Source organism: Wyeomyia smithii, chromosome 1 (assembly GCF_029784165.1).
Source record: "Wyeomyia smithii strain HCP4-BCI-WySm-NY-G18 chromosome 1, ASM2978416v1, whole genome shotgun sequence".
Taxonomy (NCBI): Eukaryota; Metazoa; Arthropoda; class Insecta; order Diptera; family Culicidae; genus Wyeomyia; species Wyeomyia smithii.
This window is the reverse complement of record NC_073694.1, coordinates 153,615,986-153,643,381: the sequence shown is the minus strand read 5'-3', so window position 1 is coordinate 153,643,381 and position 27,396 is coordinate 153,615,986. Positions and strand designations below refer to the sequence as shown.

At 38.0% G+C, this 27,396-nt stretch overlaps 1 protein-coding gene across 1 annotated transcript; it reads right to left on the bottom strand.

The window, feature by feature from the left end:
* Positions 1-4,414: 4,414 nt before the first annotated feature.
* On the bottom strand, positions 4,415-19,875 carry LOC129721401 (protein fork head). The gene has a single exon (XM_055673920.1). The coding sequence runs from the start codon at positions 18,353-18,355 to the stop codon at positions 17,045-17,047; it is 1,311 nt and encodes a 436-aa protein (XP_055529895.1). The 5' UTR covers positions 18,356-19,875; the 3' UTR covers positions 4,415-17,044.
* Positions 19,876-27,396: the final 7,521 nt, after the last annotated feature.

Sequence of the window (27,396 nt, the reverse complement as noted above, 5' to 3'; positions counted from 1 at the left end):
AGGTTTTTTCATTTATGGCTTCAATGGTCTTGGTGGTTTTGGGCTTATTTCGAAAATATTTTTGATATTCTTTCGATAACCTTCTTGCCTTTCTCCTAGAAAGGTATAGCAATCACTTGCAAAACCGAAAATATAAAGGTGCTCAAAAAGGCCGTATGGCATACACCACTCGACTCAGCCTGACGAGCTGAACATTTTCTGTATGGGTGTGTGTATGTGCAGATTTTTATTCTCACTCACTTTTCACAGTGATGGCTAAACCGATTTTCATGATATTAATTGCACATGAAAGGTCTTATTCTCCCATAAAACCCTGTTGATTTTTTTTCTAATCGGAATTCAGTTTAGACACAGAACGGAAGGTCATCTGTGATTCGAAAACTGCTGAGTGCTCAGTGAATTTTGCAGCGCTCCCTTGTGGTGGAAAGAACGCATTTTACACGGAAAATAAATAGAATTTATACTTCTTTTATTGAAATCTGTCATACACACTGGTATAAATCTGCCATGCGAAAACACTACAGGTGCACTCTTATAATGCGGTTATGTGTTTATTCTATATTATTACTTTGAAATTCTCTCAAGTTTCCCAGCAATAATGGTTATCACAAGCATTTGAAAGATGTTTTATATTACACTTTTGACGTATGAGTACGAATAATATAATCGATCTAGAAATTTGCAAATTTTTACTACTGAAAGGTACGGGGATGAAAGGAATATTTAAATTGCGTCCGTCACGAAAAGTGATTAGGATTCGAATGGTTATAGAATCTGCGATCTCGAACCGTCCCAGATGGTCTCGAGGTACGATGCTAGCCTACCAAGCAAGTTGTCGTAGGTTCGAGTCTCGGCTCGGAAGAGACTGTTAGTGTCAGACTGACACTGTCAGTAGGATCGTAGTGCTAGCCCCGCAATTGTCATGTACACTCAAACAGTTGGATGCGAAGTCGGTGTATGACAGAATGTCGAGTTCCGATTTAGAATGTAGTAGCAAGGCTTTGCTTTGCTTTAGAATCTGCGATTTACATAGTATCGCTGCACCAGAGAGATTGCATATCCTATTTGCTAAATCCTTTGTACTATCATTGAAAAGAAGATATTGGTTACATCCACATAATGTGAAAGATCATTCTAAGACTTATTTCAATTTAACATAAAAGTGTTCTAAATTAGTTTCGCTTCGACGCATATTGATTTTGTGGAATAGAACTCTGTGTGAAGAAGACCTGCTTTTTCGTGTGCATTTTTCGAAATAAGACCAGTAAAACAGGAGGTGTGAAACGACCTGCTCTCCTGCACTCCTGCTCAACATGTCGACGGGCTTTGGAAAAATGTATAACTGTGTTATTTAGGCCGAAGAGCAAGACTTCACATAGTGGTGTGCGAAACGGCTCTTTTGCAAAAGCTGCTCTGAACCGCTCACTCACCGTTCCGAACAGACTCATATGAACGGCTCATAGTTCACAATGATTCACGAGCGTTGAAAGTTCGTATTTTCTCGGTAAACTTCGGGTGTGCGCGAATTCATCAGTTTTGGTGCGCTCAAAAAACCGTAGCTCTTTTTCGTGAGCCGTTCATTCTTTCGCTCTTTTCTAAGAACCGGTTCATTCACACATTCAAATAAAATTATGATTTTTAAAAATTTTCTACCGTTATCCATCGGTTTTAAAATTCCGATTTAAAACAGTTCGAAATCTGCTCGAAATCGCTACAATAACAGTTCCCCCATGTACCAACTGTTATTCATACGATTTAGTGCGATTTCAATTCTTCATTGAAAAATTGAAGGACAATGATATAAAATCACGTTTGTTTTGAAAATTGCACTCTTTTAGCTGATATATAAATACCAGAAATCCGTGAATATTTAATATCGAAATATCGTTCGCAAAATTAATATGCCACAACCACATTATCCGTTGCTCCAGAAGCTTGTCCAAGTTTATCTAATCTCATCCTCCTTATTTTTATTCCATCGGATGCATCTAGCATCAATGAGTCCAAAACCGATATACCTTCGGAGTTTGGATCTCGGGTGATCGATAAAACATGTGATATAATGAAATAACAGGATGAAACCTGTTTAGAAATTTCATGGTCGACTAAGGTATTGATTCAATATTATAAAATATCTAGATATTTGCCTAACAAAGTTTATCTGTACAACATCTTCTTACAACACATAGTAGCATCTCCTTTAAACAAAAACCAAAAAAAACACCATATTTGATTTATGACAACGATAAAGTTTCAAACTAATTTTTATAAATAACTGGCGCTAACACATGATACAATCGTGAGAAGAAGACCTTCGCAATAATTGTATCACTAACAGTTTCGAACACCCGGTTTTGGATAGCATTGATTGTGGTTCGTGTTCCAAACCAACATGTACGGGACATCCGATAGCTTGTGTTGATACTTTCACTTACTTCCACTATGCCACATTATAGATTTTCGAATATAAAAAATTACACAAATGTGAAACTTTACTGTTTTCGCAAAACGTTTTTGCATTGCACGTAAAAGTTCGAATTGAATAGGTTAAACTGTTGAAATAACCGTCAATTTAAAACAACGAATAAATTATGCCACTTTATACCACTGTCGCAGTGGCATAAACGTACACGACAAATATATATTGCTGAGGGCAAAGAAAATTCATTCGTGATTTTTCAGTCCTCTTTGTGTGCACTTTCTGTTTGATCATATACCTAAAGTTGACCTTCCGTTCTGTGGTTTTGACCAAAGTATATTTTAGAGGGGATATTTTCCTTTCTGGATAAATTTGCTCTCTCACTGCTCTTTACTCTTCTCTATCCCTCTTTTTTCGTATCGCTATTTATTTCTCAAAGGAAATCAACAATCATGGACAACTTTTCATAATCTTTACACTCTTCGTAGTGCGTCTTAACTGGTGTAAATAAATTACCCTTAAGCTTTTTCTTGGAAATTTAAACCAGATTTTTCAAGAAACTGCAATGCTTCCTTAGCTCCTTTTCTTCCGAAGCTCCCGTACACACTTCTTATGAAATATATACTAAATTGTACGTTGAACCAAGATTTGCGAAAAGTAAGAAACATTTATAGCTTTCGGGAGCCAAGCATTGTAGCAAAATCTGATCCCACAGTGTGCACATGTAACATTTTGAAAAGCTTTACCAAAGATGTATAGACCTATTTACGTACGAATGTGTTAGTGCCACCCGTTGAGAAAAACACGAATGGATCGCTGTTTCGTTTGCAATGCTACGTTTTGAACAGCTGGAAAATTTTTCAGTTGAATCCTTATTTTATGTTTGAAATTTGTGACCAGGAATCTAAAGTAGTTGGTGAACGTAATCGACAAAATAAGGTAAAAGTGTTGAAGCAACTCTACATGGCTATACACGTTTACTAATGTGCGCAGGTGAAAAGCCACTAATCTCTATGAATGATATAATACGCTCATGTATGAAAGAAATATTGCTTTCTAATTTAAGACTAAGTGCAAACAGAGTATCCATGTTATTCCACTTCTCGTCATCGCAGCAAGATTTGAAAAAGGCTTTATTTCGGATATTTTTCATACAGCCTAGGCCTTCGAAAACAATAATGTTCTCGCCTACACTCTGCAAATCCAAAATTCTCAAAGATCGAGAACCTTTATTTTCAGATAATGCATTTGAGATAGGATTCAATTGACAACTTTTTGCTATATTTTTTTCCTGTATAATTCTAAACTATATATCGAGAGCAGGTTTGTGAAAGTTTCAATTTGTAAAACAACTTGATGCTGATTCATAAATCTAGGTTCCGCGATTTCTGAAAATAAAGCGAATGAGTAGAACCGCATTAAACTAACATACATGTTTGCTGTTCTAGTATGAAATCAGCATCATTGTTATCTATTACTGTTTCCCCACGTTCGATTATCTAAAAAAAATTCAATTACTTCTAGCCAGCATTTAAAAATTGGTTTGTGATCGAAAAAATAAGACTCATGTACTCCAGTGATAACATTCATATTATTTGCAAAAACCACGTCAGGCTTAATTTCAATGATCGTCTTTGGTTAACTCTCTGAAAACTATCTTTTAAATTCATTTCATTCGTAATTGAAATTGGACTTACGATGGTATACGATTTGTAAGTGACTGACCAAATAGTTAGTATAACAAAGGTTTCTGCAGCACAAGGTGGATTAATTAAGGTTTTATTCAAGATTCAACAATGATTACTTGCATGTGCATAATTTTTGAACTTACCATAATAACGATTTCAGCTCGGATTCATGCAGTGTAACCGTTCCTCCAAAAAATCAGCAAGACTTACCTTGATCAACTTGATGGCAAAACTTTCGGTTAATGTATGGACTTCTTCAAAAAAAAAACAGTCAATCCCGGAACCAGCAGTGGAGCGAAAACTCGGCTTTGAAATTTTAAAACACTTAATTCTTTTATTCAATTGATTTTTTTTCCTTTTATTACTTCATTTGTATGCTTCGTGACAAAGAAACGAGAGTTGCTAAATTTAAATTAATGCTTTAACGAACGCCCGAATAGCGAGCGGTGGTTCGCAAAGCGAGAGCGGGTTGTTTTTATTCGCGCTTCAAGCTGCCTACCACCGCGTGTACTCCCGCTTCGTTCCGTTCTATTTTAAAGAGAATTTTTCGTCTTCTTGCTCTTCTATTTACTAGAACTTTTTTGTTTTCTTATGCCTCACTTAACTTAGTTGGTTTTAGTTTTCACAATTTTGTATTTCCCGCAGTGGGTTGTTTTTATTCTTCTTTCATTTTCGATCCGGCGTTTCTAAATTTGAAATCGATTCAGTTTCTTCTCCTGACTACCATTGAGATTATCGGAACCTTCCATGTACATATTCAAAAGGAATTCTAACTACCGGTAAACGTAAGCTTATCGCCATTTTGCACTAGTGTAGTATTCGAAATTAATTCGGTTCGGTTGCGATTAGAGCAGATGCGTTTCAAGTTGCTAGTTTAGTTTACTGTTGGCGCTTCTACTAGTTAGAGAAACAACGTGGAAAAATAATAGTTTGCTGTTTGAAATTGTTGCTTTTTCTTTTTTATTTGTGTAACGATAATTCGCTCTATTAGGTTTGCTGGTTCTTTATATTCACAATTTGATTCGAATATTGGTTTGGAATGGGAAATAAAAATTATTATCTATGTACAAGATTCTTTGATTTATATTACTATATCGCTAAAAGAATTTTTTTTTCTAGATTTTTTATGTTGTATATATAAAAGGATTCGACTTAGACATAGAGATAATAAAATATATACACCTTCGAAATAAAATATTGCAAATAATGTAGAAAACAAATCGTTTTATCTCTTACGTTTAACGCGCTCTGCATGCGTTCAATTAGTATTAGCTCAGATTAAATTCTCGAAATTGGGACTGTTTTGTCCGAGGATGGTGGAACATTCTTTTTTTGTACAGGACTGGAGGAATCGCGAAAATGTTTGGGACATGTGTGTATGTGTGTGTTCAAGTGATTTGTTTGTTCTTAGTTATAATTGCACATTTTGATTTCTTATTCTCCATCCAGTGTTGGCAGGCTGATCTTCACTTTCAAGACAGAGCGGGAGAACTTTTGTTTGCATATTTTTGGACTGTGTGAAACCAGAGTCTTCATTTTGTTTTACATTTCGATCTAAGCTTGGTCAATGTTGGTCACAGTTTGAGAACATGTTCCGAAAGCGCGCATTCCGCGTGCTGTTTTTAAACTTCTACTTATGACTTCGGTTCTACGGTGACTTCGTTTGAGGCAAAGAAGTGAAATTCCGAAACTAGCTTTTAACAACTTTTCACAAATTCAGCTGATACCACGTAGCAGAGAAAGAGAGCACTGAAAGAGCGCGGGACTGGCCAACACAAATGTGGCCACCTCCGCTGACTGCCCTAGTCGATGCTGTGTTTGTGTTCCAATAATTCAATTAATGTTAAGCGGATAATTTGTTTATTTAGCGTGTTGGCACTAATGAGACCGGCTATCGCTGTTGTGCCCCGCGGACTGCGAAGACTCAGCAGTACACGAGCGATCGACAGTACCCACTAAAAAGACGAGTTCTGTTGAAAAGTCGATCTTTCGCATCAATTCCCCGTGATGATGGCTCCAAAAAACGTTGCTTTTAGGAGCTGTTAATCAGTGAAAATATTGATTTTCGGTCGAGCGTCCAGCATCCGGCTTAAAATGGTGCGCCGTTTGCCGCCCGAACAACTGTTGTTTAAAAAATCACCTTGTATGTCGCGACAGCTGTCACGTATGTGTTTTAATTGATTACTCATTATATGGAGTTGTCCAAAAGTTTTTGATTAGCAAGAACTACATCAAAGCAACAAAAGATTTTTGGTTTAGCGACGTTACCGATCGTCCATTTCATAATTCGCAATTACATTCATGTTAAATGGAATAGTTCTCTAAAAAAAATCAAGCGAATTCCCCAGTTCCTACCGAACGTTGTTCATCTTAGTCCTCCGCAATTGAGCTGATCTTAAAATACTCAACAAGAAGAAAAATGAGCGAAGCTCTTCACGTCGGTATTTACCTTTCGTAAATCAAGTGCCCTCGCTCAAAAGCTACCAAGTTTGTGTCTCGTTCCCGTCCCAAAACCGACTCGAAGCTCAACTCAAGAGATGACAGAGTGTACGAAAACGGGGACTCACTCACCACTTTTGACGACATCTTTTGCCCGAAGCGCTGCCCCACCGCGTTATTCTTGTAGGGCAATTTTCCGCGTTCCGGTTCCGAACTACGGGTTTGGTGGGCACCACGGGTTTCGGTAACACTGAACTATCGACCTTCATGGAACCCAAAGTGGATTGGCAGCTTTTTCAAAATGCATGAAGCGTGCCCGCGAACACACAATGATCGATTGCTTTTCAGAGGTGTTCACTGCTCTCTCGAAGCTGAATGGATTCGGCTTCGGCTTGGAGTATGGCAATGTCTTGAAAAGTTATGAATATTTATTCAGATGGACCTGCAAGTACTTCAGTTGGCTCATGCTGTTGTGTCCTATGCTGGGGCGGCTCAGAGTAGGAGAACCGGTTTACAATTTGAGACACGACAGGCAGTGATTAAGACTTTGGCGATTTGTAATGCAGGGAATTGCAAATAATGTTTAGAAGGCATAAAGTCCGGAATGATGCAAGCAGCATCCAATTAATTGAGAATGAACTAAGTTAGTAAAATTACACAAAGAACCTTTTTGATTTTTATTGTCCTGAAACAGCAACAATTAAATTCGATTTACTTGAAATATGGCATTAATCGTGTTGCCAAATCTGAGCAGCGGCTCCCAACCTTTGTTTGTCGGCGTACCCCGTGGCGATGTTTTACAAATCAATTTTTTTTTTCCATACAACATTTATTTGACACGGCACAATACAAATTAATGTTTTACGGAGCCAATTAATTTACAAATCAATTGTACTCCCTGGTTTGGAATGTTCTCGCAAAATGTGAGAGAGAAGTGATAGATCATGTTGTGGTAGTCTAGTTCAGGTTTGAAATTGAACTATTGAACTTGTTTGATTGCTACAGTCATGTTTCAAGAGCAAGGTTGAAAAACAAACAGTATTAAAAAAAAATTTCTTTGTCCGCCATTACTGATTTTTCTTTCGCGTACCTCTAGGGGTACGCGTATCCCAGGTTGAGACCGCTGCTCTAGAGGTTAGAAAACCGTTTATAAAGTAAAGTTCAAAAATAGAGATTAGAATAATAGTAAAATAATTCTAAGAGTTAGAATATCTTGAACCGCGGTCAGGAGCTTGCCATTAAATACCAGAATTTTTAATTAAACAAAAAATTAAACGAAATTAAAAATCACTTAACAAGTTCAAAAGCGAAATATGCTATAGTGGCTTTCGTTTGATAAATGGAAAACAATGTATAGTTTAAAATGACTTCTACCGATGTATTTTGTTTGGTTGCAAGCAGGGCTCCACATTTCCAAAGCATGAAAAAAAAACTGAACATTTTCCACAGTTTCACATTTTCACCTAATTTGTTCTGGCCACTGCCATCGAAATAAAATAAATATTTTCGCTGTCAAACGTGTTTTGATTACGGCTGTGCATCGGTTCATTTCAAATAAAACTGATGACTCTCTTTCAGCGTGTGTTTTGATATTGATACCACATCCTGTCATTTAGTGATATTTTTTGAACGCGTAAGCAATATTTTTTTAGTAGCGACATCGAGTATATTCCAAATATAAGCATGGCTAAATTGGAATCAACAACGTGAAATCGCTCGAATGCGTTTCCATTAGTTTTGACAGCTAAAGTGATCGAAAGGAAACAAATGATTTTTGACAGACAGTGAAGTTTACCAATGTCACTATTATCTGACGATTTTCAATTCAAAATTACCTTGTCAAGCTTTGGTTGGAAATAATAAAAGTAGTTTTAATATTGTTGCAACCAGTAAGGTAACAAAATCTTTTGTAGTTAAACAGTCAGGTACACGGCCATTCAAAAGTTGAGTCAGTTACGTAACTGTGATGATTGTTCTAATTTGAAAATTTCAGGTGTGGGTCAGGTTGTTCAGCGTGACGTAATTTTAGGGGGGGGGGGGGGGAAGTAATATGGAATGTTACTTATTGTTACATAAAGGGGGAGAGGTCTAAATCTAGATTTTTGGCGTAACGTAATTTGTGTGCGACGCCTTATCGGACTTTAGGGATAGTATGTTTTCCTCTCATCACTGGTCACGTAATTCCACTGTACAGTAGACAAACCAAATCAACAAAATTACAGTTCATATAACAAAACACAGAGTAAGAAATTTTCAGAAAATCAAATGAACACGTTTTTGTTGCAGTTGACAGGTCACTTGGCTTTCTTGTATTTATCCTAAGATAAGACGCGACAGCTGGCTTCTTATTTTTCCTTTCGTAGCGGTTGCCATTCCCGTTGAAATTTTATAAAACATTCCACATTGTTATTGCCAAATTAGTTATTCTTAAGAGCTTTTGCAAATTAAAAACAACGGGTTTTAAACGAAATTTATTGTTAAGAGGTATATAAAAATACGTTAAAATCAAGGAAAAAACTTCGACCGTACGAGACGAAAGTTTATAAATATGCCTTGAATACTTTTGTATTATCATTTATGAACAATTTTAATAGCTAAATTATGTCTCTCCAGCAACGCTGCGTTACAAAGAAAAATAACCTTATCGTATTCTCTATGTGACGGTTGCGATGTCAGATTCAGTCAATCAGCAGCCTGGTCGAAAAATATTTGATTTGTTGCTCCAAATTTTACCACCTTTTTAAAAGGCTCCCTAAATTGTCAAAAAAGTGAGATTAGATTGCTCCGCGCAATGAATTATAGACAATCAGCGGTGTTCTTGTTTACGGTCGAGTTTACCATTGAGTCCGATGAAACCGATTTTTTCCAGATTTCTGATTATGCACCAGACAAACCTCAAAATCCTCCAAATATCCAACAGTTAGCTACATTACATTCCTGTTGTCTAGCGAGAAAGTTGTCATCTTAAATTTTGCACACCGTTTTGTTATTTTTTTTACATAAAATTTTGCATATCTTGAGATTTTCATTCGAAAAATATTCTCTGTCACACGAAATAACTGCAAAATTATTGCCAGATTATTTCAGGTATTTTAACAGATTGTAACTCAAGTTTTCGACTAGAATTGATGTATTAATTGAAGGGATTGAGTCTGATGAAATGCGTTGATGCCTATCTGTTCATCACCGACGTTTCGGTCCTTCTGTGGGACCATCATAAGATCCTACAATATATTCAACATTTTACGTACAATTTGACTTACATTAGGACAATGTTACATCATACCACATTAACTGCTACTCACTCGAAACGATAATCAACAAGTTAAAAAGTTTTTGCAAACGTAAAAACAGTCGGATCGTTAAGGGTTTAAGGGGTTCTATATAGGCTGACCAGATTTTCTCGGGATAAAAACGGGACACATGATAAAGTTCATTTTTGAAAATTTTTACCAACCAAGGCATACAAACAATTATTCGTTGCTTTGATAAACTTTCCCGATCCTGAAGAGTGTGATTTTTTACAATGAATTCCTGAAAATTTTCACATGATGATTTTGACGAACAATTTTTATGCATTTTTTGAAAATTGGAGTTGTCGACCAGCGACAATCGATTTTTCTCTCATGCCGTATAGCACATCTGATGTGCTATACAGCGCAGTACTTCCGACGTTAAGTATAATGTACGGTATGAGAGAAAAATCTGTCTCTAGTTGAAAAATTCGATTTTCTATTGGGGCGACAATATCATGGTCTCAACTTTCAATCGCGACTTTTTCATCAATTCACGATAGAGGACGTCCTTCCAGTGATGCGGTACTGTCAGGAAGGCACAAAACTTACTCAGTAATATTAGAAAATCCTGGCTGTTTGGAAACCTAATTTCCATTTAGGAAAATTTCTATTTAATTTTGCAAAGTTCTATTTAAGATTTTTCCAAGGAGTTTTCGAAAACGGTACAAAATGGTGGAAAAAAACGGGACTGTTAAAAACAGTAGAAAAAATGGTACTGTCCCGTTTAAAACGGTACGTCTGGTCAGCCTCGTTATATACCTGTTAGTTTTAAAAAAATCAATTTTTTTCAATTATCTTAAAGTGTAAAGTGTGTCTTGAGAACATTTTTACAATTTTTTATAAAAATCTAAGCAATAGGGAGAAACTTACAGCGATTTGCAGCACGTTTCGCCACGGCCGCATAAGCTCAATTAGAAACTTTATAATTTCAAAAAAATACTTTGCCGTGTTTACGATTGCGGGGAAACTACAGAGCCGAATGTTCGTTATAAAATTTCAATGCAATTTTCAGTGCTCAAAACATGATTTTTTCGGAAAAAACGTTCCCGTTGCTCTAAAAATAAAATACTTCAAAAAAGCGATCGTTCAAATACCCGGAACACTTCTTAACTAGTGAAATAATACGAGTTTTTTATTTCAGTTGATCTGTTGCGACGCTATCGTAACCACCGCAACACTCTGACAAAAAATGGTTTCGCGAAAACGGCCATTACTGCCCAAATAATTGGTATTTCTTATGAACAAATATTTTCGAAGAAAAACTCAACTTTTAAAAAACTTCTACTTTTATGCAATTAAAAGGTGCTACATGCATGAAAAAATTCCAAAACTTGCTCTTTATTCTCGAGCGAAATGGTATAAAACCCCTTAATACCGTACATCCGAATCGCAGATACAAATTAGTTCATTTTCGGGTTTTGCACTGGTTATATTTTGGTGAAAATCCTAGCAAGCGATACACTTCGCCTCCATCAGACAAAATTTTCTTACTCGAACTGCCGGACTCTAGCCAAATAAAAATGATGATTCCATAGAAGGACCGAAACGTCGGTGATGAGCAGAGAGTTATCAATTCAGTAAACTGCAAGCTGAAACATCAATCCCTTGGATTAGTTATCAGATTGTGTTAGAAACCCAGTGGAAACCAAAACAAAATTAGTTACGCTGTCAGAGCTAATCATTTCATGGTATTCTCCACATTCAACATTGCTTATAATGTCAGCAATATTCATGATTGGTAGAGTTAGAATATTGGATCCCAAGAAACGCTTGAAGGCACACTCTTTTTTGTTTTGAATCGAAGAACCCAGTAAATGAAACCAGCTTTAACATAGCAGAATTACGTTAGATTATTTCTCCTTATATATTTCGCACGTTTAGCTTAGCCTTGGGGCTAATACCGGTCTCGATCAACTAGATTAGTTGAGAGAATTCGTTACCGATATTGTTTTTGGCACATTTTGCATGCGTAGGATAAGTACAACGATACACCGTACCTCAGTGCTGAGTCGAGGAAATTTACAGCTCGAAAAGCTCCTCGACTCGATCGGGAATCGAACCCGAAATCACAACCGTGTGGGAGAGCTAGCCGACCGACATCGCTAACCACATAGTCACGGGGACAACTATTTCTCCTTAAAAGTAGTACTTTGAAACTCAATATCGATGGCTAAAAATGTATTCCTGTTAGTAATTCTTGAACTTATTTTGCGATTGATGTTAACACAAAACTACATGCATTCGGTTTAGTTAATGTCAACTTTCACAACACTTGTGAATATATTGTTTCCACACCAAATGGCCTGAAAATACGCAAAATTATCGACCATTGCCGATTTGAATGCCACTTTTCACACAAACTACGTTTTTTCACGAAAACTCTCGAACAGAGCCTGACGAAGGCATTTTGAACTGACAATAAGGCATCCACGAGACAGTTGCGATTAGATATACTCAGTGAGAGAGAGAGAGAGAGATAGGCGATGAAAAAAACCGCCTACTTGGCAACTGGGTTTCACATGTCAGAGATGCCAGATCTCTTCTCAAAGCAGAATGTTGACTAACTTTTTTATTCAACTTGAATAATCGATGGTGCCGATGGAAGTCCTGGAGAACAACGGAAAGCATCGCAAAAACCGTGAAAGTGGTAAATTTTATGTATATGTTTTATTTTAAACACTTGAACATTATTTCGTTAACCATGCAAAAGGTTTGTTTACCTCCGGTTAAAAATCACTGTGATAATGCAATTTTGAAGCATTTTTAATTCTTTATTTGGCAACAGAACAAGAAAAACGTCTGAAAGTAAATACGACTTTTACTGTACCTAATTGCAATACCTCTTATTGTTAATTTCCTTGTTCGTTTGGCTCAGACTTTGACGGTTCGTTTGGCTCACTACATTTTCTCCGCATATCTTTCCCTTTGAGTATTGCTAGTTGCGATCAGCTGATTTCAGTTTGTTTACAACTTTAGATAGACACTGCTATGTTCGAACGGTCGTAACTTGAATACAATCCGGATCGAAAAAGCATGAAAAACGAACGTTATCCGATCGGTTGTTGTAGTATCGCGAGTGGCAATTCTCAACACTGCAATGAAAAATCACTTTCGATATTTTTGCCGACATTAAAAGATTTCGTGTTCGATTTTGTTTTGGTTTTGAAATTTTAAAAACAACAACAATAACAAACATACAAGCCATGAAACGTCACCCGTGCGTTGACATTTGTTCAATTTTCGAACACTTAATGAGTCACATGAAAACTGCTCGAATGCTTTTGCATTGAGTTTGACAGCTGAAGGTCTCGAAAAGGAAAGAAGTGGTTTTCAATTGAAAACAATGGTTAACTGCGATCTCCTGACGATTGTCAACTGAATAGGACTTTCAGGGCAGAGGGAGACGGGGGACTTCTTTGCAGTGCTTCATGCATATAGATGGAAGAGGGATTTAAGAGAACCCGGTTGATATTGTAGGTAGAAGGGGCGGAGTAAAGGTTAAAATTGGGTTGTTTAGCTATATCAGTTTTTCATATCATCTGAAAGATATGCATTACCTAAGTAAAATGTGATTTAAAAAAATTTCTATCGTCGTCCTTCGCTTTCTAATTCACGATTCAAAACCGCTCGAAATCTGTTCGAAATCGCTACAATGACAGTTCGCCTATATACCAACTGTCATTGTAGCGATTTAGAGCGAATTTTTATTCTTCATATAAAAATCGAAGGATAATGATATAAAGTTTCAAAAAATCACGATTTGCTCAGAAAATTACACTCTTTCAGATGATATATAAAAATCGGAAATCCTTGAATAGGTAAACAACCCAATTGTGTGTCGTGACGTGAAATATGTTTAGAAATAAAAAAAAATATTCTGAATTAACACAGCTTTTGCGCTACTAAACTATTATCAAATGACTGGATGGAGTGCTAATTTAAATTGAAACACAGATGTAAAGGAAAAAATCATAATTTATAATTTCTCCGTCAATTCAATCAGTCATCAGATTAGTTTTGAAATGAATTAATGAACACCAGAAAGGAAACAAACCTGTAATCAAACCCGCATGACAGCGAAAATGTTCATCCTGATTTGATGACTGTAACCGAAAGGAATCAATTAAAATTGAAACTTTTCGAATCGAAATCAATGTGCGAAATTTTCAGCCCTGCTCTCAACAGATGTCTTATTAAAGAGCGTATGTATCAAGGCATATACTTCATATGAAGTATTGTAGCTCAGAAACCTATAAAGATATTTTTATTTCAGAATAAACACCAAATTTTGATTTGAAAAAAAAAACCAAATCTCGGTAATTTATAGAAATGGGCGATCATTATTAAATATATCACTTTTTAACAGCAAAAAATTCAAATTAAAAAATATCGTCGATGCACAGTAGCTCTTTCCGCGATTTCACATGGTCAGGGAACATGCGTAATTAATGGTACCTTTAAACGATTGGTCAAAAATGCAAGTTTAGCTAGAGCACATAGGAACACGTAAACATCAAAAAATGTTTATCGTTTCTCTTCGTGTTTTCAATGAAGACAAAAAACCGCTCGATATGTCTTAAATGACAGTTCGCCCATGTACGGTATACGGAAGAATCGTCATTTAAGGTATTTCAAGCAGCTTTTTATACTCCATTTTAAAATCTGAGGGCAACGATAAACATTTGTTAAAAATCACGTTTTGCTCAGAAAATTGCACTCTCTCAGCTGATATATCAAATAAATCAGAATACCTGTAATATCTTAGGACCCAATTGGAATAATTAAAGTTTTTGAAGTTAACAATCGCTCAATGTCTAGCGGCGAAATCAATTGTGTTGCAATGGCATCAGCGGATATACTATAATTTGAAAATAGGTAGTCTCTGCTAAATTTCATGGAACACAAAATTCTTTCACAGTTTGTTTACCGTGATTACCAGTAACAAATCATGCCAAAGTCTGTGAATAACCTAATCACCTGAGAACTGTAATTTATGCACGTAAGGCAATGGATGATAAAACTATCGGAAAAAAATTTATCTTGTAAGTTATTCATCTTTTGACCAGGCAAAAATTTCGCAAAGGCTTTAGCAAAGTTGTAAAAAACAAAATATTTGAAGACCTCTCGATATACTGTGAACGAAATACGGATAATTTCAGGTATAAATCGCGTCCCAGAGATATTTCATAAGATCAGAACAATTCCGTTTGACATCATACCATTCTACAGTTTTATTTTATGTATTGGCAAATTAATTCCAAGTTAACTGAATCAAAAGATCTGCGTGAATAATAAAATCACATTCTGCTGAAAAAAAAAAACACATTTCAATTCAAACTTTTTTTTAATTCTTTTTTGTTTTCGTTCTTACTGTGCATTGAATGCAAGCGAGTTGCTGACAATATAATTAAACTGAAGGTCGCCTATTGTTCCTGCTAATGACAGCTTGTAAATTAATCAAACAATTTAGTTTCTCTCACTGTTAAAAAACCGGAGAATAAAGTGCTCAATTACAAGTCGTGAAAAAACTATTAAAAATCACATTTTTACATTTAAACATTACAAGGACAAGGCATATAAACAAGACACTAAGTCGTTCATTGGAGATTAGATAAACGTAAAGAGCATAAATAGTCTTGGATTTGGCAGACTCAAATGGTCAAACGTCATCGATTCACTAACAGATTCATTAAAATATTGCAAAAATATTGCAAATTGAAAGCATTTTTTTAATTGATCATTAAATTTAGAGTTGTACCTCTAAGTGAAATCCAAGAAAGCACTAGAGGATCAATGAAAATTTGTTAAAAATAATTCCGACGAATATTCATTGATATTTTTCATTAGTGTTCGCAAACTGTTGTTTAAATTATCTATAAAATTTTATTAGCGAAGTGTGACACAACGAAATGGTCGCTTCAACAGTTAATGCAATTTTGCAGTGCTAGAGCAACAGATCCCCACGTTCATCCGCTTAACATTTTGAAACTGGATGTAAAATATTTTATGATATTGTATTCTTGAAAAAAATTTTGGAGCTCAAAGAAAACGAAAGCCGAACACTTGAAACACTTTCATTATTGTTCGACAGCAGCTTAGCTAGCCTCCTACCAGTCTGTGTCCCTCAAGAACCCGAAAGAAGAAAACTCTCCAACCATCCAACTACTGAACCACCCTATGCTATCCCGTTCGTAGGAAGCTTTCTAACCGTCATCACTCAGCTTCCATTCGGGGGGAGGGCGATCGATTCCGCAGACACTGCGGCCTGCTTGGACACAGGCACGGAGGTAACGGTGACCTCAATTGGGAAGCCAACAGCCGTCGCCGCCGCCGCAGTCGAAGACAACGAACGTGTCTCATTGCGCACAATTCATTCCGGTCACCGGCGAGCGGCGGAGATGGCCGACGACGGAAACCGGAGGGGGGCAACCGCGGAACAAGATGAAGAGTGCTTATTTCGAAACCTGTACGTAGGGTACAGTAAGTACGAACGTGAAACCGAACGAGAGAATCAATTAAAAGCCCGACCTTTACGAGCTCGGGTACCTCGAGTCATTCAGTAGCCCTCTTGAAGACGCGCTTCGGCGATGTTTTCTTTAATGGAAATGGATGCGTGCTTTATTGATTCCTAACTCGCCTCTTTGGGACCGACTAAGTGAGGGAATCTGTGCACAAGCGGTAATCGAATGAATAGTTTAGAAACTGATCAACTCAAGTTACAACTCATGAATTGTAAACAACAGCTATGGTATAGGACACTTTTGCGATGATCGACAGCCACGAACAGCCACAAACAGTGACTTGCGGTTTTGACCGCTGTGAAGGCGCGTTTTGGCGCGTGGTACCACTCCAAAAAATTTCGGAAGCTCATTCAACCCGGCCAAACTGATCACTCTCTTTCTCGTCGTCTGCTTTTGTACAACAACAGTGTTTATCTTTTGTCCTGCTCTCTAGCCTAGCGTGGGAGGATTATTTTACAAACTTTATTACCTTGCTGTTTAGAATTGAAAATGATGGACCGTGTCGGGAATGCTATGGCAGGCGGACCTGCTGATTGGGTTACCGTTATGCTGGAAGCCGCCACCGACCGTCGGCTGGGTAAACTGATGAATGTTGGCGTTGAAATGAGTGTTGCTGTTGCTGCTACCGGTACCGCAGTTGTAGTAGTTTTTTAGCTTCACTTATGCCAACGGATACTGATGTCACAAGCTGGTCGTGCCGGCGGACGAATGGTGGTAACCGAGACTCTGGTGATAGTAGGAATCCTGTCCAAGGGCTGCGGCAGCTGCGTGCGAGTTCTGCAAAGGACTAAGTCCGTTGTAGCCGGCGTACTGGCTCATATCGTACATCTTGATGTCCGCTTTCGACTCGGCCGGCAATAGTCGGGTTATGGAGAACGGATGACTAGAGGGCGTATAGCCGGAGGGTTCCTGCTTCAGGTGCATCGAGTGGTAGTCACCGAGCAGCGACGGATGGCACCGATTAACCATGGCGGTCAATTCCTCTTGCTGGAGCTGCGGATGATGGGAACCATGCTGCGGGTGAGTTTGCTGAGCCAAACAGGCTAGATCAGTGGTAGCGTGAAGCATGGCCAAGGCATCAACCTCTTTGCCGTGAGCGGCGTTCAGCATTCCGTGCGTGTCGGACGATATTTTCGGGTCCCTGTGGTGATGGTGATGATCATCGTGGGAGTCTTTCTTGTCGGGGCTGGTCGCTCCCAGACTGTGCGAGGGGCTTTTGTGCATCGAGCGGAGGACTTCTTTCTTTTCATCCTTGAATCGTTTCTGCCGTCGCAGGTAGCACCCGTTTTCGAACATATTACCCGAGTCCGGATGCAATGTCCAGAAGGAACCTTTGCCGGGTTTGTCCGGAGTACGGGGCACTTTAACAAAGCAATCGTTGAAGCTAAGCGAATGTCGAATTGAATTTTGCCACCGCTGCTGATTCTGTCTGTAAAATGGAAACAGATCCATGATGAACTGATAGATTTCGGCTAGGGTTAACATGTGGTTTTGGCTATTATTGATGGCCATCGTGATGAGAGAGATGTACGAGTACGGTGGTTTCGCGGCCGTGTAATTCCGTCGGTAGATGGCCGCCGGTTTTTCCGTCCGTACTCGCTGTAAAGCTGCGGAGTTAGGGGATCCAGGGTCTCCAAGCACCTCACGGCTTCCCGCTACACTTGAATAGCCGCCCATTGCCGACATCGTACTCATGCCGTTTCCGCCCATGCAGGAGCCCATGTTCGGTATCGGTGATCCCATTGAGCTGTATCCGATCGGAGTCGAAGCCAGACAATTGCCGGACATCGAATTCATGGCGGCTCCCATTCCACCCATTCCGGGATTACCGAGCACAGACGCCCCGAAGGTGCCGCCTTGTGGGGAAACCGATGACATTCCACCGACGGTCATTCCCATACTATTCATACTGTACGTTGGCGCCATAGGACTCATGTTACCGCCGGCCATACTCGTACTGTTGATTGATGTTTCCGGGTAAAGTTTTTGCATTTTTATCTTACTGCGTAATCTTTTGGGTCCTTCCTAAAGTACTCCAATACTACAAGCTCTCAGTTCGTTTTTTTCACGTTTACCCCTAAACTGCGCATGCAAACAAATCAATCAAAATCACTTTCGAATACAAATTTCTGAACCAGCACTAGATCTATCATCTTATTCAATCGCTCAATTTCCCGGGCCCAAGTATTCGACTCACATTCCCTCTTCACCGGCGAGTTTAATCACTAAATTGTTTATCACCTCCTAGCGGGTCAGTCATTATCTACGGTGAGCATTTTGTTGTTTGTTATGCATTCACACACGACTATCACTTGGGGTATTCCTTTCGGTACTTGGGTTCCTGTGCCAGAGGACACACTGGCCAAGACACTGTTTAAAATTCAATAATAAACACAAACAGTTCACCACTCCCACTTTCCGTTTCCTGTTCCTTGCACCTCTGTTCGACCACCGTCACTTCGGAACTTGTCCGGATCTTAAACGGCACACTAGAGCGAGTCCACGAGCACTAATCGGTCAGCGTCACAGCCTGGTCACCGTCGAGAAGTTCGAAACCGAGTTTTGTGTGGACACAAAAACTTAACTATCGCCCGGTCCGTCGCTGTAACGGTAAAAGTCCTTCGTTCTCGTCAGCCTTTAGCTAGCAAACAACGTTTACGTACACACTTCGAATCATGGGGGGAATTTCAACAGGTTCGTCATCGACGTCGTCGTCACACTCTTGAGGATTAAGGCTTAAGCGTTTTCCTGGGTGTCGCACCAGCTTGGAAGCAGCTCCTTCCCTTAGCTCGGTTCAATGTTGACTCGTTGCAACCCAAACACCAGTGTCGTTTTACTGATTGAAAAAGCAAATATGTGCGCTTCAGTCGATGGCACTCTCTTTCGGACCGCGCGCGCTGTCGACGTCGTCGTAATCGTTACTCCGGTTCGGGATTTCACGTCCTTCAACCACTACAATTGCTGCCTCCCGAAGGACTCCGGTGCGTTGGATGCGTCGTGCGTACGGTCGTATCTTTGGCTGTATGAGTGCGCCTAAATTTCCCCCGAAAATACCCCCAACGGACCACCACACCGCCGAGTGTCACTGTTTTATACACCTGAAACGGTCGGTCTTTCGGGAACCATCCGAAACGTCAAAATTCACTTCAATTGCCGCCTCCCACAGCGAAACAACAACCACTCGCTAACGCTCTGGTATTCACTTCAGTTTTTAGTGTTTTTTTTTTCTCTTCATTCACGAAGCTTTATTCACGAAGAGCTACTAAGCTACATGCGTTGCGGAAAATACCGTCTTCGCCGAGGAAAATACACTCCGTAGTCCCAGAAAATAGCGCACCAGAAGTCCCGTGGAAAAGCGTTAGCTCGCGCGCGCGGGAGCTTTATTATTATATTATGTTTATATATTATAATGTTGTATAAACTTTGTCTGCCTGCCTCTCCGGAATAACAAGATGTGACTGTTTGCAGAGGGGAATAACTACTATTTGGCTTTCAAACAATATTCGACTGAAGTGCCCAACTAAACTTTAAACACACATCTTCTTGCGTGACGGAACGAGTATGGACAGATCGTAGCAGTAGTGGTGTCTTTCACATTAACGACACATTATCCAATCTCGCGCTCGGCTACGGCCCCGGAAGAGTGACTACAGCGGATGCTAACATTGCATCTCTGTCACACTTGCCGAGTCTCCACAGACGCGCAACTATGTCAGCCAATCGTAGCTAGCGAACAGCAGAGAAAGAGTCGCAAACAAAGAAAACTAAACTCACCACGAAGCGAATGCCTAATTCACCACCGAAGTAGCACTCACTAACACAGCAAACGGTGATGTAGTGCAAGCCAATACACGCTCACTCTCACAGTGGAAGGCAGAGATAGGCACGAATAGGGCGGAGCTAATCAAATCAGGCAACTTCTCTGCTCGATTTGGTACCTTTTGGCTTTGTGTCCTGAAAAAGGATAGCAAACGGTTGTTGGACAAAGACGGACAATAGTGACGCATGCTCCTTACCATCTGCTTCATCGATTTTGTACAGCAAAGGATGGTAACCTTCCTGGAAACGGGAGCGCCAGTCTCCCGAAGGATCGATGTGGTAAGCATTTCCGATCAAATTGTACAGTTTCAACCGTCGTTTACCCTCCCCTGTCCTGTCAATGGTTGAAACTCTGCGGACAGTGCGTTAGGAATCTGGTTGGGCGCAAAAGTCGAGCAGGCCACCCATCGGGTCCGGCTAGTGGATTGGGGTGGATTGACAGGCAGGCAGGCCGTACAATTGTGTGGCAGCAGCCGGCGACTACTCTCTAATTGACATTTTATCGGAAAAACGAAACCAGCCAAGCCCGAGACATCGAGCGTTCGAAATCGAAACCATTCGACTGGATGGAGCCTGGTGACACTTTTCAGAATGAACTGCGTTGACAGATTGCACAAGTTTTCGGCCGGCCAGTTATCGTTATCGAACTGCGATACCACCGTGTGACACCCAGGATTACTGCCCGCCCGGGCGGGCGTGATTGTAAATGTCCTCCGGGACTCGTTCCGAATCGGCAACGAGAAGCTACTAATCGTCATTTGACTGAAGCTACCGGTGCTGGAGAGAATTTCTACAAAGTGTGTCTGATTTTTTTGGGCTTTTCATGGATAAGTAAAAGTCGTTGCGGAATTAACTGAAGGACGATTCAACTGGAGTGTATTCGATGAAAAGCTCAGATCGAAATATTGCTGCTGTCAGAATAGTCAGAATCTGATATTTTGAACTGAGAAAAATGGTGCGAAATTTGAGTTTTTGTGATTCATTGAGCACATTTGGGATTTTTAGTTTGAGGATGATAAAAGTTTACCGAACGTCAAGGAATTAGTTCATAATCAGTTGAAACCGATCTTATTCTGGTTGTTAAAAAAATTGTAGTGAAAAGCAGCATCGGATTTATTCAATTTTTTAAAGCGATTTTGAAGTTATTAATTTTTATGGCCTCCAGGAACTGTTAATTTCACTGTGAAATATGTGGAAACTTTATTCACAAGTTGATGGTTTTCTAATAAAAAGATTGCATTTGAGCCAATTTCCATTTCAAGTTTAGATTGATTTTTTTTCTGTGAATGTAAGAAAAGCTAGTATTGCAACGTGTGGGTTACCTATCCATTGTGAACAAGTCGGTCCGATAAACGTAAACAAACGGAGTGAATGTTTTTTTACGTATAATAATACTAGTTCTGTAGAAGAGTATTCGCACTTGATTTGAACTATTATACCAATTACCTTATGCTTAATTTCTATTTCACGTTTTAGTAATTCAGCATACGACTTCGAATCAGTTAATGACACTTCTTCATATAATCATGGAACGATGCTGAATTACAACAATTAGTTTTTTCCATTAAGAGAGCGTTTTCAATAAACTTCTGCAAATGAAACTTCTAGGATAAACTTGGAATGGAAGCTAGAAAATCACAATAAATGATACTGGTTCGAACTGTTGTGAATGAATATGTTTACCACTAATTATGACTCTGCAACCGAACGAAAAAACAAAAAAAAAAAAAACAAATAATGAATAACGGAGTTAACTATTAAGAATAGATAAGGTTTTCATTTTGTAGTTTTTCTAGTAGCATTAACTGAAAGTCTTATCTATTTTCACTATAAAAAGAAAAGGAAGCACTATCTTACGATTAGTACAAAATGCATTTGAAGATGCAAAGGTTCATCAAACATAAAGCACTTCTTAAAGATAAAGTTTGTTTCACATCATAGTCACATGTATTTGGAATTGTACCATCGAAAAACAATTCAATTCATCTTGATAATGTGATTGTAGTTTGCGGATAAAACGTGCTTGTCTTGTGAGGAAGTATTATTAATTATTTTGAGCTTGACGGTGCACTCGAGTACATTTTAAAACTTTATAGTACAACATTTCGAAGTTAACCCTCTATTGCCAAATTTTTTTATTATTTTGTAAATATTTTAAAACGTACTTCATATGGTCAGATTCATAAAATAAAATTTCGCGATGCATGAGCCATACAATTAAACGATTAGTGTGTTCACAAATATATGTAAACCGCTGGAAACTGGCATCGAGCATCTGAGTGAAACAAGTTATGAAATCGTGTTGATCCAATTAATTTTCTCAGTTAAAATATTTCTTTTGAAGCTTGAATTTCGGAAAATCCAGGGCTTAACCCTGGAAAGATGATCTTATTCTGGCGCTAAATGAATATATGAATTTTAAATGATTTCAAATGCAAGTTTTTGTTTAAAATTTAATAATGAGTGATCATTACGGTGTTTACATATCGATACCATGGAACGGGGTGAAATTGATCAATTTTTATATTGTTTTCCAATTAACTAGCCTCATGTACATTTTTCCAGAATTAGTATATATTTGAAACAAATTCTGATATGTGCCCTAGAAAACCAGTATGGTTATTGGTGAAATCTCTGTCGTCTTTTTCATGAAATAAATTCGAGAATTCTATAGGGTACTATGAGATAAATCGGGGTGCTATTGATCACCCTTGAAATCCACACAGTAAAGAAAATTTACATTACTTTAAATGCACATAAATGGAGCATTGGAAACCACGTAATATTTCGTGTGGCATTATATTCACATGCAAAGTAAATGAATATATTGTGAATTTGCATGCATATTTATATTCGAAGCTTTAAGTATATATCAATTAACGTACAAATTTACATGTCTTAAAACGATTCTGTATTCTACATTATTTACGGTGTGAAATTGTATATGTTTTTCACTTTATGTGCTAGAAATCGTTATGTGCTTTCATTTGTATTAGTTGTAAATTTCATTTTTTGGTACTGTGCATACATTCTGTAGTTCATGATAAATGATGATTTCTGAACTGAACAATATCAATCAACTTTTTTTTGTTATTTGGAAACTTGATTGATCAAATTTGACTGAGTTTCGACTGAGTTAGAAGAATTTTCCGAAAATATGTAAAATTGCACCGGGCATGCAAGGCTTAACTTTGACAAGTATGTGAATCTTGCGAAAGTTGCCTTTTAGGACACGTAAACATTTTCTGGTGTTGTAAGATCAATATCTTTTCATTAGTATTTTCACCCCATTCCACGGTAAATAACAAATACCTGAATTCAGTTTCTAGAAAAACGAGAACAGATTCGCACTCTTTGAAATAGAAGAGAGCCATGTCACTTAAATCATGGAGTCTAATTGACGCAGATTCTTTTTTTAGGATTAAAGCTTAAAAATGATGTTCAAACAATCTATGATTCACAATTTATTTGAATAATTTGATTTAAAATATTTAGTAACGTATTGTAGAATCATCGATACAACAAAGTCAACAAAGGATTTTTTCATTGAAACTTGCATTCTTCGTAAACCTAAAATCAAAGTAGGGAACTTTTTCTATTTTAGTACAATTTTTAAATAGAAAAATTAAAAGTATGTCAGCCTCATTGTTGGTTCTACTATCAGAAGTATTTTATGAGTCGTCATCAATCGTTAAATCGCTTGTCTTGATATAAAAGTCTTAAGCAGCTTTTGAGCACCCTCTAGAACGCAAAGTTATAGAAAGTTTTTTTGGAAATATAGTAACAATGTTACCGCAAAAAAACCTTTTGAATACAGAGAAAAGTAGAAGCAAAAAAGCACTTAATTTTTCAGCCTTTACCGGATTCTTCAAATCAATTTACCAAAAATCGATTATTTATTAGTATATTTTTCATTAAATCAGTTTTGTGAATAAAATAATCAAAATAATTTTAATTTCCCTATGCACTACCGAATAATTATTTTCTAAGTTTTCGCGGTTTGTCTATATTATCCAATATCGATACATAAGTGAGATTATAACGAAACAATCTGAGTAGGTTAAAAATTAATCATCAATGAAATAAAGAGATTTTTTGAAGTCCATCGAAGGGAGGACTCGAGAACTAGAGGGTTAACTTCAGTCTCAGAGTCATTTTGGAATACGTTGAAGTGAGTTCAAGATCATTACATAAAATCCATCAATTTATCCCATTTATGAATATAAAACTACAGGAAACTACAGGTATGCCTCGATTTTACGCACATTCTCATTTCACATTCTCATGTCAGAACATATTCAACATACGAGCCGTTGCGGAACAGAGTGGTCTTTGTGCCATCGAGAAAATTTGTCAGGAGAAGCAATTTTCGAAAAATCTCTGAATAGAATTCTGTTTAACGAATTCTTTCAAACAAAATGAGCATGAGTATGAGCATTGACGACCTTACATATCGAAGTTGCACCTTCGTGATCGACCTGAGCCAGTGAAGTTGCACAGAGAACCACATAGATAGTTTTTGGGATGTTATACCATCTTCAATGTACAACAAATCAGTAACTCTCACTTTAAAAAGATCAATAACGGCGCCGGCCACGTCCTTACAGTCGTTGGAAAAAAATGGGCAGAGGATTGTTAGTTCGACAAACGTCGTTATAAGACCGAGTTTACCTCTGCATCTCTACGTTTGTCACAGAAAGGGTATTTGTGTTAGTATGATGGGATAGGAGAGATCAGGATTCGCCGTGGTAGGCAATACGATCAGATAATTTGAAATCCCGCGCGCAAAGTATAATTTTTTCAAACCAAATAATGAATCGTCGGATACAAAAGCTAAGCGCGAATCAACGAGCTGATTCGCAGACACCGATTTTATGTCCTGTGAGAGTAAGCTACGCGATACGAATCTCCAGATCGCCTGTCACAGCAAAGCGAATTGTAAAAAGTAAATTATTTTCAAACGCGGGTATTGTCGCATCCAGCCTGCTCATGTGTAAGTAAAACTATCTGAATATTCGCCGTTAATATTAATCGTTAACGTAAAAAATTTATATCTATGAATGCGAATGTCTGTCTGTCTGTCTGTCTGTCTGTCTGTCTGTTCCCTATAGACTCAAAAACTACTGAACCGATTAGCGTGAAAATTTGTACATAGGGGTTTTCGAGTACGGGGAGTAATCCTAAAATATTAGTTTTGTTCTATCTCATAAGCGTAGGCAAGGGGGGGTGAATTTGTGGTTCATGAGCCTGAAATTCTACTCCCCGATAACCGTTCAAATTTATATCAAGAATGTTTATGTGTCTTACTCTGTCATGTTAGACCTTCGTGTATCTCAGAGGCGTTGCAAGGATGAGGGAGGGGGGTAAACAATGTAAACCTTTGATGATTTTAAAACTGCTAGACCGATCAGCATCAAATTCGGTATGCAGAATCTTTAGTAGCTGATGTATTAAAACGGCTTTGAATTTTGTATATTCCATTAGCGTGGCAAAGGGGGGGGGGGTGGTGGAAGTAAATTTGCTATTTGTAAACTTCTCAACACCAAACTCAATTACCGTGCCAATTTCTATAAGTAGGTTAGATTCTAAAACATTGATTTTTCTGTATCTCAGTGGCGTAGAAAGGAGGGGGTGTATTAAATTTCATTATTTGTAAATTATGAAAAAGTTCTTCATGAATATTTATATACAGGTGTTTTCGGATATGAGACGTGCTTGCAACATAACTTTGTCATTTAAGACTTTGCAATATTCAGTAGCGTAGTTAAGAGGAAGGGGGGGGGTATAAATGTTGTTAATTAATTTTTAAAACTCTCAACCGATCATCATTTGATTCGGTAAATACAGGTCGTCTAGTAACATATATCTTCTATCTATCTTCTATATCTATAAATGCGAATGTCTATTTGTCTGTCTGTCTGTCTCTTCTCTATAGACTTAAAAACAACTGAACCGATTACCGTGAAAAATTGTACAAAGGAGTTTTCGAGTACGGGGAGTAATCCTAAAACATTATTTTTACTGTACCTCATAAGCGTAGGCAAGGGGGGCGAATTTGCGGTTTGTGTGTTTATAAATTTTAAAACCGTCGTTAACTCCTATCATCATTTTAATTTAATTGTAAAGGGTTTCAAGCCTAAAGGGTGTTCCCATGATGTTGTTCCCTCTCCGATTTTCTTTGTTTTTTGCAACAATAGATTGGAAAATTTGCATGCCTTCATCAACATGCGGCAAAATTCTAATTTTATGACAACAACTATTGAACTATTGAAAAATGTCGAGACATGTTTTGAACTCATAATTTGACCAATTAGAGCTGAAAAAACCAATATAGGTAATTTCGGAACCGAGGTTTTATCTAGAGACCGGAAATCAACCCAAAATGTCAATATGACGTTCTCCGGTTTTTGGAAAACATTCTAAAACGGCTCAATCTAGGAACCATTTTGAAATGAAATATGGCGATTTCCAGTTCCAGAAAATTATCTAATACCACACATTATTGTTATTTATGAAACCAAAATGATACCCAGAAGCCCAAAATCGAGTTCAGTCACAATTTTTAAAAATCAAGATGGGGGTTTCCGATTTCCAGGAAACATTCTGAACTGATCAAATTCTAGGTGTTTTTGGAATCTAGATAAATTCCAGGGACCTAAAATCAACTTTAAACACCACTTTGAAATCAGAGATGATGATTTCCAGTTTCCAAAAATGATCAAATATCACCCAATATGAGCACTGCTGCAATCAAGATGATACACATAGGCCAAAAATCGTCATTTTGAAATTCGAAGTGGCAACTTGCGGTTGCTGGAAAACAGCCACAAATAGTCATTTCAGAACCGAGACGAAATACAGGATGGCGACTTACGGTTACCGAAAAAGACCAAATACTACATTGTGTGATAGCCTTCGACCCAGAATCGACTTTACAGACCATTTTAGAATCCAATTTGATGGTTTCCGGTTTGCGGAAACCAACCTATAATGACCGAACACCAACGAAATGATACCAAGAGACCTGAAATCAATTCAAGACGCCGTTTCGAAATCCAAGATGGTGGCTTCTGGTTTCCAAAAATCACCAAATACCACCCAAAATGGCTACATCCGTAATTGAGATAATGCTCATAGGCCAGAAATCGACCCCTGACGAATTTTAATTTTAATTCGAAGTGGCCATTTCCACCGATACCGGAGTACAAATCCAG